At 44.2% G+C, this 15,347-nt stretch overlaps 1 protein-coding gene across 1 annotated transcript in view; it reads left to right on the top strand.

Annotated features, from left to right (window-relative positions):
- Nucleotides 1-3,611: 3,611 nt before the first annotated feature.
- Nucleotides 3,612-15,347, top strand: part of GRK1 (G protein-coupled receptor kinase 1) — a 59,435-nt gene continuing 47,699 nt past the window's right edge. Inside the window, exon 1 of the mRNA XM_077482830.1 lies at nucleotides 3,612-4,611. Coding sequence (XP_077338956.1) covers nucleotides 3,910-4,611 — 702 coding nt within the window. The 5' untranslated portion in view covers nucleotides 3,612-3,909. The remainder of the gene's footprint in view (nucleotides 4,612-15,347) is intronic.

Below are 15,347 nucleotides of genomic sequence, written 5' to 3'. Positions count from 1 at the left end.
ATCTGCTCAATGAGATTATTTTCTTCATTCCTGCATGTGGCCATTGAATTATTATTGAGGATATATCTGGTGGAGTGTGGTGGAGTCAATATTTATATATATATCATCTGATGATATGCTCTGGATTGGATTGCTGAGTTCAGGAACGTGCTTTAAAGAGGAAGTAAAGGCAGTTGAAAAAAAAAAAAAAAAGCAACCTGCAAGGCAAAGGCATAATGAGCTAGTATGCAAACATGTCTTCATGTTTGCCGCTGCCATGTATCCCGGAGTGACTTCCGGGTCTCGCTACTCCGGCGCTGTGATTGGCCGGAGCCGTGATGACGTCACTCCCACACATGCACATGGGAGGCGACACGAGCGGCATATCGCCGCGATCTGCGGCCTGCCCAGTGCGCATGTAGACAGCAATGGCTGTCTTTTTGTAAATATCTCCTAAACCGTATAGGTTTAGGAGATATTTCTTGGACCTAGAGGTAAGCCTTAATCTAGGCTTACCTGTAGGTCAAAGTGGTTTGTAAGGGTTTACAACCACTTTAAGCGCATTACCAAATTGCACTGATGGTAAGTGAGTCAGTGTTGTTGGGTGCTGGTGATGGTCCCTTCTTTCTCTACCTTTCTGGACTGACACGGATGGATTTTTTCTTCTTTTGGAGTTTGAACCACACGAATAATCCATATGAACTTTTGTTTCTATCATATTATAGTTTTAGCGCTACACCATAACTTTTAATTATTTTATATTGTATCCAGCAATATTGTGTGAGCGGCTGTATTTTTATTTCAGTTTATTTTTTGCTTATAGTGCAACAAATTTTACTTTTAGATTACTATATGCTGCACGCAAATTAATTGCACAACTATGGATCACCCCCAGGGTAACCACAGAACTGTCCCACTTAAACTCTATTCATTATGGCAGGCTTGGCTAGATGTCCCAGGATTGGCACCACATCAGCTGATTAAGGACAGGCTCTTATAAATGTAGAGGGCTAGTGGAATCCAAGTAAATGTCTATCAATGCTTGACAACACGTACAATCCCAGAAGATACAGAAAACCCTGGAGGGTCGGGGTAAATTCTTCGTTCAGATATATCACACCCTCAAGGTTCTGAGGGAGTTTAAGTAAGTTTAAGTTTGCAAATGTGTACTAACTAAACCCCAGCTTTTAACAGACGGTTAGACATGTTAATTTGGTTGGTGAGTTGAGCTATGAAATTGTTTTTGTCTAACCCAGTTTAAGGAAAGGCCTCTACACTAACATTTCTTAACATATTTGTTTACCTTATATGTATTAACCACTTAAAGTGGTTGTAAACCCTTACAACACACTTTGACCTACAGGTAAGCCTAGATTATACAGTTTAGGAGATATTTGCCCAAAGACAGGCACATTGTGCACTGAGCGTGGCATCGTCAACGACAAAGATGCTGCGCGTGTCGGCTCCCGTGCACATGCGCAGTAGTGATGTCATCGCGGCTTCGCCGAATGACAGCGGCGGAGCTGCGAGACCCCACCGAGAAGATGGATGCGCCGGACTACAGGGGACAGCGATGAATTCGCTGGCTCCTGTGTCAGGTAAGTGACACAAAATGGGCTATGCGATGCATAGTAGTCCATTATGCTTTGCCTTTGCAGGGAATGAAAGAGGAAGTAAACCCATCAGGGTTTACTTCCTCTTTAAGGACCAGGCCTTTTTTTCAGACTCTGTGTCTACATGTTTAAAACAGGTTTTTTTGCTAGAAAATTACTTAGATTTTATTTAGTTTTTTTTTCTAACACACTGGAGAATAAAATGGCTGTCATTGCAATACTTTTTTTCACACCGTATTTGCGCAGCGGTCTTACAAGTCCCCTTTTTTGGAAAAAAATAAGACAACAGTAAAATTAGCCCAATTTTTTTTATATTGTGAAAGATAATGTTACGCCAAGTAAATTGATACCCAACATGTCATGCTGAAAAATTGCGCCCGCTCGTGGAATGGCGTCAAACTTTTAGCCTCAAAAATCTCCATAAGCAACATTAAAAAAATTCTACAGGATGCATTTTTTGCGTTACAGAGGGGGTCTAGGGCTAGAATTATTGCTCTCGCTCTACTGATCGCGGCAATACCTTACATGTGTGGTTTGACCGCCGTGTTCATATGTAGGCGCTACTCACATATGCGCTCGCTTCTGTGCGCTCACTCGTCGGGACGGGGTGTTTTTAAAAACCTTTTTTTTCTTATTTATTTTAATTGATTTTATTTATTTTTACACTGTTTTAAAAAAAAAAATGGATCATTTTTATTCCTATTACAAGGAATAGAAAAAAAAAAAAAAGCATGACAGGTCCTCTTAAATATGAGATCTGGGGTCAAAAAGTCCTCAGATCTCATATTTGGACTTAAATGCAATAAAAAAAAAAAAATTGAAAAAATAACATTAAAAAAATATACCTTTAAGAGGTATGGACGAAAGTGAAGTTTTGACGTTCCTTCTGCCCTCCCATGGTATAGAGATGAGTGGGGGCCATCTTAGCCTCACTCGTCTCTATACCCAGCTAGGAAGAGGACCCGATCGCTTCCGCCGCTACCGACGGCTCCAGTAAGCGGAGGAGGGCATGAGAGGGCGGCGGGAGGGAGGTGGCACCTCTCCCTCTGCCAATAGTGGTGATCTCGCGGCGAATCCACCGTGGAGACCACCGTTATCATACAGACTATTGGCAAGTGAAGAGATGGATATCTCGGTTGTGGCAGCAGCTGCTGCTGTTACCGAGATATCCCTCTTCAAAAATAGGACGTACATCGGCGTGTGCTGGTCGTTAAGTGGTTAAAACACATCATCACTTTATTCTTCAGGCCTCGTTGCACAATATATTTTCTGCATACTGTCATGTTTTTGCTGTTAATAAAGATTGTGATTTCACATTTGTGTAAGTCACCCCCAAGTGTAGGAATTATATCACGCACCTCTGTAACATTTGTGGCCTATAGAATAGATACAGTAGCTAGAAGCTACTGGAATTCAGTGTCACCAATTTAACACACACTCTAGAAGGCATGCACTAATCTGGAGATTTTGTTTTATATATGTCTGTAAAGACTGTAATCCTATTTCCATCACCACAAGAGTACTTGCTTGTCTTTGCTAGATGAACACAGTGCTGTTTATTTTTCTTTCTTCATTCCCCATTAAATACATCTATAACTCAGAATAAATATATGCCTTTCTCCTGAAAAGAATTGAATGTTGAATGCTAGCAAACAGTTCTTTTAGCTAAACAGCACAAGTAGGTAATACAGTCAATTGTAGTAATAATAATAATTTATCCTGTATATATAATGCCATTGTATTGTTCCAGCAGTAAGTTACTATTTAAAAACATTTTTTTGCAGCACAACATAGTGAGCCTGCAGGAAATATCAGAAATAAATAGTGTTTTATTTGTGTGGCTCAGACAACAGAGTAAGTTTAAGAGATAATGATGGAGAGAGAGAGAGAAAGAGAGTCGCATTAACTATGTAAGTGGATAAAGAGTTTATAGAGGTGTTGACTCAGGCGTATTAGTTTCTCACCTGTCATTTAGTTATCTCTTTTAGACAGACATTCTTGCATTATATCATGCAAGCTCTGGATTAATGTTGCACATCTGGAGTGATTTTCCATCTTGCTTTTTGTTTTAATTTTTTGTATTTTTTTCCATTTAGCTAAGGATTTTAGGTCATGAGCTTGTGTGCCTGCTCTTTTTTCATGCACAGTATCACAGACATGCAGAACCCGATTGAAGTCCTTAGTCCATAATTCAAGGGGATTTTACTAAGCCTGGAAGCGCTGATTGTAGTGTGGGCTGGACTTCCTTTCAGTCAAGATTTGCTTTCTCTAGCTACCAAGTGGTTCATGTTTGGTCCAGGAGACTAAACAATCAAAGATGGATTTTGGGGCTTTGGAAACAGTGGTAGCCAACTCAGCATATATTACAGCTCGGGGCAGCTTTGATGGGGGCTTCAACCCTCAAATTACAAGAAATAAGAAATTTCGCTCCAAGCTTAAATTGCCTCCACTATCAGAGTGTGAACATCTGAAGGATCAGCTTGATCTGGAATTTGACAATATTTGTGTCAAGCAACCCATTGGAAAGAAGTTGTTTCAGGAGTTTTTGGGAACTGTGGAGCAATTCGTACCAGCTCTGGACATTTGGGGGGATATTGAGGATTACGATGTTGCAGAGGATGAGGACCGATTGCGAAAAGCTACTGGCATCATCAACAAACATCTTGAGCCACGTTCAAAGTATTTTTGTGTCTATTTAGATGAGAAAAAAATTGCACCAGTAGTTGAGGAGTATTCCAAGGTCCCGGATGGGCTCTTTAAAGACCTACTTCAATCTACTTTGGATTATTTAAAAGAACATGCTTTTCCACTGTACAAGGAGGGAAAATATTTTTCCAAATTTCTTCAGTGGAAATGGCTAGAAGCTCAGCCCGTTGGAGAGGAATGGTTCATGGACTTTAGAATTCTTGGCAAAGGGGGATTTGGGGAGGTCTCAGCTTCTCAAATGAGAGGAACAGGAAAAATGTATGCCTGCAAGAAACTCAACAAGAAACGTTTGAAGAAAAGAAAGGGATTGGATGTAAGTATTTGATTTTTGCATACATAATATGTCAAATGATTATGTAGAGGACGCCTATAGATAATATGTCTTTAGGAGCTATGTGATTGGCTTAAGATCATATGGCCAGGATGTTCTTTAGAAGCTTAGTCTTTGAAGGTCATGGTTAATCACACTTAACAGAATTTGTCTCTGGTTATGATGCTGTTAAAATCTTGTTTTTTTCAACCTCAATTAATAGTTACTTTGATAATTTAGATATCAGGGGCATGCAAATTAGGTAATGCATAGAAACAAAATGTTGATTTTTCAAAAATATTCCCTTATTTGCTGACAATTTACTTGCATTTTATACTTTTCAGAAGGAATTTATTTATTTATTTATTTTTTACTTTTTACCATATACAGTACATGATAATGGTGTATCTTAACTGTAGTCCTGAGGGAATTCTAGGACTATATTTGCCATAGTCTTCCAGGGAGAAACTCAAACTGGATAGATTATAATCATTTTAATACATAACTATTTAAGCTTTTAGTATATGAAAAACTGAAAACCATGGGATAAAGTACCTAGAAGACGATAATGGAAAAGAAAAATAGTGCAGAGCAAAGCTCTCTGCTTGTATATAAAATAAAAGTAAATAATAAACTTATAGAATTGTACCAAAAAAGGGAAATTTTCTATTTTAACAGAAGGGTCAGTAGTAACATGCAATATTCTTTATGAATATTTAACAGCTTTATAAATTATTTAAATGGTACAGGGAGAATAGTCTATCATTTAGGACAAGAAAAAAAAATCACAATTCGCTAGTTTTATCCAATTTATGCTCATTTCTGATCGCTAGCTCCAAAGAGAATACTGGTGTAGCAGAAATTACACCACTTAAAACGAATGTAGACCCTCACCTTGAAAAATAACCCATTCAATTTAAAATAGAAAGTCAAAAAATGTGCATATAGATATAAAACAATTATACCCTTTTTCTCTTTTATTATAAGTGATTACATATCCTCTGTTCTCAGCTGCATAAAAGCTGGGGGAGGAGAAGCTGCAGTACACTGATCACGCCAGTGGGTGGGCATGTCAGATAAGTCTGATCATTGGAAGAGAGCTGGTTGAGCTCCCAGAATAGTTAAGGAACTGACCACGATGTGTTCTCCTGCCTAGTGTAGTAGGTTTTTAATAGGAAAGCAGAGAGACTGTCAGGAACTCCAGAGATTTCGCACAAAGGAAGCGATACAAAGAGAACAGGATACTTTTTCACACAAGTACATGGTGCAGCAGGCATATATCAATAATAGTACATTTTGGGTTTATAAACACCTTAAAGAGGATCTCCAGTCTCTCCCCAAAAAAATAAAAGTCAGTAGCTACATATACTGTAGTTGCTGACTTTTAATACAAGGACACCTACCTGTTCAGGGACCCAGCGCTGTCTTTACCCTAGCTGATTCTTCAATCAGCTTTGGGTCTAGGTGCCTGTGTCTTAACTAAGGGAAACCAGCAGTGAAGCTTTGCATGGGCTACACTGTGTTTTGTGAATTGGCCCCCCAGTCTTCTGGGACCTGTGATGTGTTTCAGAAGGCTGCAGGGAAAGGCTGGGGGTGAACTTTCTGCACAAATCCCACGACGATCCGACTGGAAGTGGGAATGGGTACCTGTCCAGATCCCCCCCCCACACACACAAAGTGCAAATTGTTAAAGAGTAGGGGGGAGGATACAAACAAGTGGAACTTTCACCTTTGGGTGAATTTCCACTTTAATGGGTCAATTCACCCAAATGTGATATTTTAAGTTAAAGGTGGAGTCTGATGGGCTGTGTCACCCTATGGCTTCTAACATCAATATCTCTTTGCCATAATTCCCAATTCTGTTACTGCCCATTTGTGAGTTTTTGGTGTTTCCACCTATCTTTGTGTGTTCCCGCACCTCCTAGTGAATTTGATATACTATAAAATAAATAAACAATCTAACAGGCAAAGGAAAAACCCCTTATAATGCCCACAGCAGGTTTTGCATACAGAGAAAAGAAAGACAGAAAAAATCAGCAAAAAACAAAAATATCAATTTAAGGTGGACTAACCCTTTAAATTTCTTAAAATGTGCACTCTGTAGTAACCATCCTCAAAATCAATACATTTTGTGAATCATGCTATAAAACGAACCATTCTGCTTTTGACTAAAATCTTTTCTATTGCCTTTTTTATTACCGTATTTATCGGCGTATAACATGCGCCAGCGTATAACACGCACCCCAAGTTTAGGAGGGAATTTTAAGGAAAAAAACTTTTAGGAGGGAAATTTAAGGAAAAAAAAATTACATTTAAGTGCCTATCAATGCAGCCTTATCAGTGTCCATCTGAAGCCTTGTCAGCGTCATTTGCAGCCTTGTCATGCAGCTTGTCCATCATTGCAGCCTTGTCATTGCAGCCTGTCCATCATTGCAGCCATGTCATTGCAGCCTGTCCATCATTGCAGCCTTATCATTGCAGCCTGCAGCCTGTCCGTCATTGCAGCCTTGTCATTGCAGCCTGTCCGTCATGCAGTTTGTCCGTCATTGCAGCCTTGTCCCCTCAGCTTTTGTTTTTAAAGATGTCCTTCGTATCTCGGCGGCGCCCAGAAGTTCTCGATGGCTTTCGGCATCCTCGGCTGTACTCGGAGGCTTTCAGCCACCTCGGCCGTACTCGGAGGCTTTCGGCCACCTCGGCCGTACTCTGAGCCTTTTGGCCGCCTCGGCCATACTCGGAGGCTTTCGGGCACTCTTGAAAACCGCCGAGAAGCGCCGAAGGAGGCTGAAAGCCGCGAGAAGGGCCAAAGGTGGCTTAAAGCCACCCAGAGCCCAAAAATCGCAAGGGAATCGCGGCGGATTGGCGTATAACACACACCCGCGATTTTCCCCTGATTTTAAGGGGAAAAAAGTGCGTGTTATACGCCGATAAATACGGTATATGGAATTCAATTACTTTCTCATTCCCACTATCTCACCTACTCAACCTAACAATGCCAAACCTCAAATAAAATCCATATCCTTTGACAAATTGTTCAGTACTATGTAACCGTACTGAAAATCACAGGTAATCACATGGTACTTTCATGATGAGCTTCCTAGAAATCTAGTGGAACTAAGCTCAAATAATTCACTGGTGCAATAAGTGAACAAAAGCAGAAACAAATTATTTTGTTTCTGTGACAATGCAATATTTTACCACAATAATGTCTGCAAAGGTTCATACAAAAGTTCTGAGAAATTCATGTGATATTTGCAAATCCTGTAAGTAGATTTGCCGTTTCACCCAATTCTAGATATTGTAGTAAATGTAACCACACCCACCCATAACCTGTATCAAAGATTAAAGGTACATTAGATACAAAAAATGCATTTTATTCATAAAAAAATATGTTCATATTTATAAATTGTATTTAAAGCAAAGGCAGGATAAATGTTTCACGAGTTCAGGGTGCTTATTCTGAACTCATCAAGTCAGTTTTGTGATTTATATATTATCTTTTGTACTGACAATATTGGCAATGATATGTGGGATCAGGGCTTTGTTGAACATAACAGTACTTGTTGACCAGTGCCCAAAAATCATGATATGGTGTTGATTTACTAAAATTTGTGGGTGTAATATCTGGTGCAGCTGTGCATGGTAGCTAATCAGCTTCTAACATCAACTTGTTCAATTAAGCTTTGACAATAAAACATGGAAGCTGATTGGTTTATTTGCAGAGCTGCATCAGATTTTGCAAGCCCAAGTTTTAGTAAATTAACCCCTATGTGTTTATGTGTGGGTGATCTTATTCCCAAGCAATTACCATACCCCTATCGTGGGGAAGACAGTGAAAAGTTTTTTGAAGCTGTCAAAACTCTCAGCCAGTAGTGATGGCCGAACGGTTCGCCTGGCGGTCGTTTCGCGGCAAATTTCGGCTGTTCGCGGTCCGCCTGTTCGGCGGACTATTGGCGCTGTTCGCCCGGCGGACTTCCGCGTTTACTGTGTAAAAGAACTTTGACCTATGATGACACATCCATCATGGGGCACAGGACAGCCAATTGAGACATTACAGCACTTGGACATTCCCCCTAACTTATAAATACACCCGATCCGGCGGCCATTTTACATTCTTTCTTCTGTCACTATAGGGAGAGGTTGCTGTGTGGAGCAGGGAGAGATTACAGTAACCCAAATCGCTAGCTATTTGGTACACAAAAGTTCTTTTCAGGACTGGTATAGGTGTTAGGTGTATATAGGTTTGCTGTGCTACTGATTGTTGCAGCAGCCTGAGTGTCTTTTGTCAGTTTAGAGAAAGGGACAGGACGCTGTGTCTGCTGTAGGGACAGTCAGTTTAGTCATCATCATTAGCTGTTAGTACTGTTACTATCAGGTCCACAAAAGTGCTATTCCAGTTATTGTTCCAGTAGCCTCTGTTTTGTCAGTTTATATAGGGACAGGCAGGAAGCAGTGTGTGAGGCAGTGAGGGTCAGTTTAATCAGTAGCTGTTACTATTAGTTCCACAAAGGTTCTTTTCAAGACTGGTATCAGTGGTATGGTAATAGGCTTGTACACGTATAATATTCTTTCTTCCAAATATAGAAAGAATATTATACTTGACTGCTGCCCTTCTGCTGCAGTCTGCTAATCATTCACAACTCACTTGTTCCACAAAGCTCTTTATCAGGACTGGTAACAGTACATAGGGTTGAGTGAGGTACAGTCTGCTATTCTATAAGGACTGGTATCGGTCCACAATACATAGGGTTGAGGTGCACAACTGCTGACCTCTGCCCTATACTGCAGCATTCCTTCATCGGTATAGGGACTGACGTACAGTCTGCTAATCACTCACACACAACCTACTTGGTCCACAAAGCTCCTTATAAGGACTGGTAACTTGGTCTGTCTAGGGTGCTACAGTACATAGGGTTGAGTGAGGTACAGTCTGCTATTCTATAAGGACTGGTATCGGTCCACAATACATAGGGTTGAGGTGCACTACTGCTGACCGCTGCCCTATACTGCAGCAGTCCTTCATCGGTATAGGGACTGAGAGTTTTGTCACAGGGTCATTTAAAAAATGACAGGCAGAGAAAGAGGCAGGCCCTTCCGCAGGGGTGGTAGGGGTAGGGCAGGAGCAACAGGCTTGAGCCAAAGTGGGAAGTTGCAGAAGGTGCGTTCAATTACTTTAAAGGACGCACCAGACTTGGTTGAATGGCTCGCTCAGCCTTACTCTTCTGCACCCTCCTCATCCTCTCGATCTGCACCCTCTTCTTCACTCTCTGCTATGTGCACCCCCAAAGACATTACCACCAACAACACCACCACCACCACCACCACATACCTTCCGCTTGAGTCACAGGAATTATTTTCCGATCCATATCAAGAGGACATTTCTGATGTGCAGCCACTCTTGGTATTGGATCAGGAAGAGGAGGTAGCAACAACCGCTACTCAGCAGTCTGACGACAGTACCTAGATCAGCCCAAGGAGGAGGTTGGTCCCCGGTGTTGCTGCCTACTCCGAGATCTCTACTTATAGCGGTGGGGAAGGTGACGTTGATGATGAAGTGTCTAGTGATGTCACGTGGGTGCCCACAAGAGAGGAAGAGGAGGGGAGTTCAGAGGGAGAGATGGACCAGCAGATAGGGAGGAGAAGCAGAAATAACTTACATTGCACAGGAGGGACAAAGCAGACTGCAAATGTATCAGGAGCGAGTCATCGACCATGTACGGTCACATCTGGCGCTCCCAGGACACCGGCACATGGCTCCGCAGTGTGGGCTTTTTTTAACGTGTCCGCTGCTGACAATAGCGTTGCCATCTGCAATCTTTGCAGTCAACGCATTAGTCGCAGTAAGCCCAACACTCACCTAGGGACGACCGCCTTAAGAAGGCACATGGGCAGCCATCACCGAGCCGAGTGGGAGCAACGGAACACACAAAGCCACACTACAGGCTCTCACCGTCCAGCCTCGTCTTCTACTTCTCCTTCTCCTCTCTCCTCACAATTGTCCTCCACTCCACCTTCCATCACGCCAAGCTCACGTTTTTCTGCAAAAAGACAGGCTTCCGTGGGCCTAATGTTAGAGCGTAAAAAAATGATTACGCCGGATAACCCTCTTGCCCTACGGTTGACGGCTGGTTTGTCAGAACTCATAGCCCGCCAACTACTGCCATATAAACTGGTGGACTCGGAGGCTTTTCGCAAATTTGTGGCCATTGGAACACCACAATGAAAGGTCCCAGGAAGGAAGTATTTCTCAGAGAAGGGCATCCCAGAGCTATATGGCCATGTTCAGTGGCAAGTGAATGTATCTCTGGCACACAGTGTCGGTGCCAAGATACATCTGACCACAGACACGTGGTCTAGCAAACACGGGCAAGGAAGGTATATCACTTTTACTGCCCACTGGGTGAACCTTCTGACAGCCGTCAAGCATGTAACCCGTGGCACCCTTGTAGATTTGGTTTTACCGCCACGGATTGCATGCAGGCCTGACTCTTCTTCTCCTCCTCCTCCTACTCCATCCTCCTCCCTCTCCTCCTCAGCTGACTCCTCCTTTTCCGCTGCTAGCGTCTCTTCCGCTGCACCGCCCAAGCTCCCCAGAACCTATTCGACATGCCAGGTGAGACGTTGCCATGCGGTGGTGAGTTTGTTGTGCCTGGAAGCCAAGAGCCACACTGGCCTGGCACTCCTTTCAGCTTTGCGTTCACAGGCAGATCAGTGGCTAACACCGCTCAATTTGACAGTTGGTAAAGTGGTGTGTGACAACGGTGCCAATCTGCTTAGCGCATTGAAACAGGGCAAAATCACGCACGTGCCATGCATGGCACACGTCTTAAACTTGGTCGTGCAGCGATTCGTTGTCAAATACCCTGGGGTCCAGGACATCTTGCGGCAGGCAAGGAAAATCTTGGCCAATTTCAGAAGATCTTACACGGCCATGGCTCGCCTTGCTGACATTCAGCGGCGACACAATCTGCCGGTCAGACGTCTTATTTGCGATTGCCCGACGCGATGGAACTCAACCTTCTATATGCTTGATAGGCTGCTCCAGCAGAAATGTGCAGTTAACGTCTACCTGTATGAACTCTGCGACAGAACCGGTTCTGGGGAGCTGGGGGTTTTTTCACCGCGCCAATGGCTGCTCATGCGCGACGCATGCAGACTTCTGCGCCCATTTGAGGAGATCACCAAACTGGTCAGTCGCAGCCATGGCGCCATCAGTGACATGGTACCTTATGCCTTCTTTATGGAGCGTGCATTGCGTCATGTCATTGATCAAGCTGTGGAGGCGCAGGAGCGGGAAGATGAGGAAGTCGCAATGCTGGATGAATTCCCAGGGGGGGCTACTCTATCTGAGACAAGTCAACAACAGGAGTCTGAAGAGGAGTCAGAGGAGGATGGTGCCGGGGCGGATGAGGAGGAGCAAGAAGAGCATGCTTTAAACCTTTCTGGGATCTCTGTTGTGCGTGGATGGGGAGAGGAGAATGAAGAGGACGACATTATCCTGGATGATGAGCAGGAGCCAGGCCACCACACCGCTTCAACTTTAGTGAAATGGGGGCCTTCATGCTCCAGTGTTTTAATAGGGACCCCCGTAAAAGAAGCATAAGGGTCAAGGACCAGTACTGGGTGGCAATGTACTTAGACCCCCGGTACAAACACAAAATAGCGGAAATTTTACCGCCGTCGCAGAGGGCTGTCAAAATGCAGCACTTCCAGGCCTCGCTTCGAGAAATGCTGCATTCTGCTTTTGCGTGCGCTGGCAGAGGAGCAATTCCCACTCCCAGAGAAGGAGTTGCGGGTACCAATCCAACAGCGCCTGCAAGAAGAGGCCGGTTTGAAGATGTGTTGGTGACTTCGGATATGAGGTCATTCTTTCAGCCGACCCATCGGCAGGTGTCATCCGGATCCAGCATCAGGGAACGCCTAGACCGCCAGGTGTCCGACTACATCGGGTTAACGGCCGATGTGGACGCTCTGAGGAGTGATGAACCCCTGGACTACTGGGTGGGCAGGCTTGACCTCTGGCCAGAGCTTGCCCAATTTGCAATCGAACTGTTGGCTTGCCCCTCATCCAGTGTCCTGTCCGAAAGGACATTCAGCGCGGCAGGGGGGATCGTGACCGATAAGCGTACTCGCCTAGCTCACGACAGTGTTGACTACCTCACATTTCTAAAAATGAATGAGGCATGGATCTCGGAGGAATTCAACACATGTGACCAGTAGACCATGTATATGTCTATAAACAATTTTTTTAATCGAGCACAGAGACCTTCTTTCTTCATTTGTCTCACTTCCTTGTCCAAAAAAAGCACACCGTACTATATGCCCGTACCCTCCTCCTTGAAGAGTTTGAGCGGTGTCATATTTCTACTGGGGCTGCTTATTATGAGGGGCTCCCACCATCCCTGTGCTGTGCTGACATCCTCCTGGGGCTGTATCTCTGCTGTGCATATTATGAGGGGATCCCACCATCCCTGTGCTGTGCTGACTTCCTCCTGGGGCTGTACCTCTGCTGTGCATATTTTGAGGTGCTCCCACCATCCCTGTGCTATGCTCATTATGAGGGGTTCCCACCATCCCTGTGCTGTGCTGACTTCCTCCTGGGGCTGTACCTCTGCTGTGCCTATTTTGAGGTGCTCCCACCATCCCTGTGCTATGCTCATTATGAGGGGCTCCCACCATCCCTGTGCTGTGCTGACTTACTCCTGGGGCTGCTTATTATGAGGGGCTCCCACCATCCCTGTGCTATGCTGACATCCTCCTGGGGCTGCTTATTATGAGGGGCTCCCACCATCCCTGTGCTATGCTCATTATGAGGGGCTCCCACCATCCCTGTGCTATGCTGACTTCATCCTGGGGCTGCTTACGGTGCAGGTGTCAGTGCTGTATATCACGGTGCTGATGTCAGTGCTCTCTGTCACGGTTCTGCTGTCAGTGCTGTATATCACGGTGCTGGTGTGAGTGCTTTATGTCACGCTGCTGATGTCAGTGCTCTCTATCACGGTGCTGCTGTCAGTGCTGTATATCACGGTGCTGGTGTGAGTGCTTTATGTCACGCTGCTGACGTCAGTGCTCTCTATCACGGTGCTGCTGTCAGTGCTGTATATCACAGTGCTGGTGTGAGTGCTTTATGTCACAGTGCTGATGTCAGTGCTCTCTGTCACGGTGCTGCTGTCAGTGCTGTATATCACGGTGCTGGTGTGAGTGCTTTATGTCACGCTGCTGATGTCAGTGCTCTCTATCACGGTGCTGTTGTCAGATGACTCTATCACGGTGCAGGTGTCATTGCTGTATGTCACGCTGCTGATGTCAGTGCTCTCTATCATGGTGCTGCTGTCAGATGACTCTATCACGGTGCAGGTGTCATTGCTGTATGTCACGCTGCTGGTGATCATCTCCTGCACCCTCTTCTTTGCCTACCCTGGTCCCTGACCTTCCCTCTCCTCCATTGCCTTCATGCGCTCCACAGTCCTGAATTGTCACAACAATTTCCCATATTAAAAAAGAATGCTTGTAGCTGTCAATCCCAGATTCACCTCATACATGTGTTATGTCATTGGCCATGTGGTGGGACTATGTTTGCACAGCTATTAATTATTTTGTGGCTGCAAATTTGACCTGTAGGTTTGCGAAGTTCGCCTCCCATTGAAGTCAATGGGGCCCGCCGCGAACGTTCCGGTTCGCGAACTATCGGCCGAGTTCGCGAAACGTCCTGTCGGAAGTTCGTCCATCACTATCAGCCAGTATCACTTCCTGGGGAGGGAATTTCACATTTTTACTACTTTAGCAATAAAAAACCCTTTCCAATCTAAGGTCAGACCCCCTTTCTTCTAACCTCAAATTGTGGCTGTGTGTCCTCCTCAGGGATCTTAGCGTAAACAGGCTATTGCAATTACTGACGTCACCTTTGATATATTTGTATGTTGTAATAATATCCTCTCTCAAGTGCCTTTTCTCCAGAGTGAATAAATGTAATCTATCTGCTAGTTAGAGTATAGGATGCTAGGTAAACTTAGGTAAATTTTGGCTCCTCTATAGTCAGTGTAGCAGTTGTCGATTGTTTTTGCCTGCTCAATGTTTCACAGACTTCTGGTTGATTATTCCCATTCTAGAGAATTCTAAAATTAAAGTGGGAGTAAAGGCCAAAAATATTTATGGGAACCAAGCCAATCCCTGTGCAGTTGTGCCCAGTAGGTGGATGGAGAACCCCTAAATAGTCTGAGGCCCGGAGCAGAGTTAGTTGGTCTTGGGCCCAGTCCTGCAGGAAGAGTCCCTAGCCTAAGGGGGCTCTGCCCCTAAGGGCAGTTCACTGGAACACTGCCATATGCCTAACAAGGTCTCAGCTGTAGCACAACTGGGGGCATACTTCAAAAGCTTTAATCTGGGGTTTCGCTCTGGAGAGCTTGCTGCAGAGTACCCTCTGATACTGTAGTAGGAAAGGTGTCCTTTGGTTATTCTGTACCATTGGGGTATCCCATGCTTACTTTCACCCCATCCAAGTTTTCTACAAGCAATAAAAAGCATAAAAGACTCTCCATCGACTATTTACAAGATAAATTGAACAGCATTGGCCCCAAGACAGAACCCTGGGACTCAGCACTCACAATTTTAATCCATTTAGAGAATAGGGTTGGAGGAGTAATTTATCACTACTTTCTGGACCTGCTCATGTAACCACTTTCCCATCCATGTACTACCATGTCCTACCAACAGACCTTATTTTATTGATTACATTTTTATGAGAT

Source organism: Lithobates pipiens, unplaced genomic scaffold, assembly GCF_037356315.1.
Source record: "Lithobates pipiens isolate NorthernLeopardFrog02 unplaced genomic scaffold, aLitPip1_a1.2 Scaffold_16, whole genome shotgun sequence".
NCBI classification, from domain to species: domain Eukaryota; kingdom Metazoa; phylum Chordata; class Amphibia; order Anura; family Ranidae; genus Lithobates; species Lithobates pipiens.
This window is presented reverse-complemented; position numbering and strand designations above follow the sequence as displayed.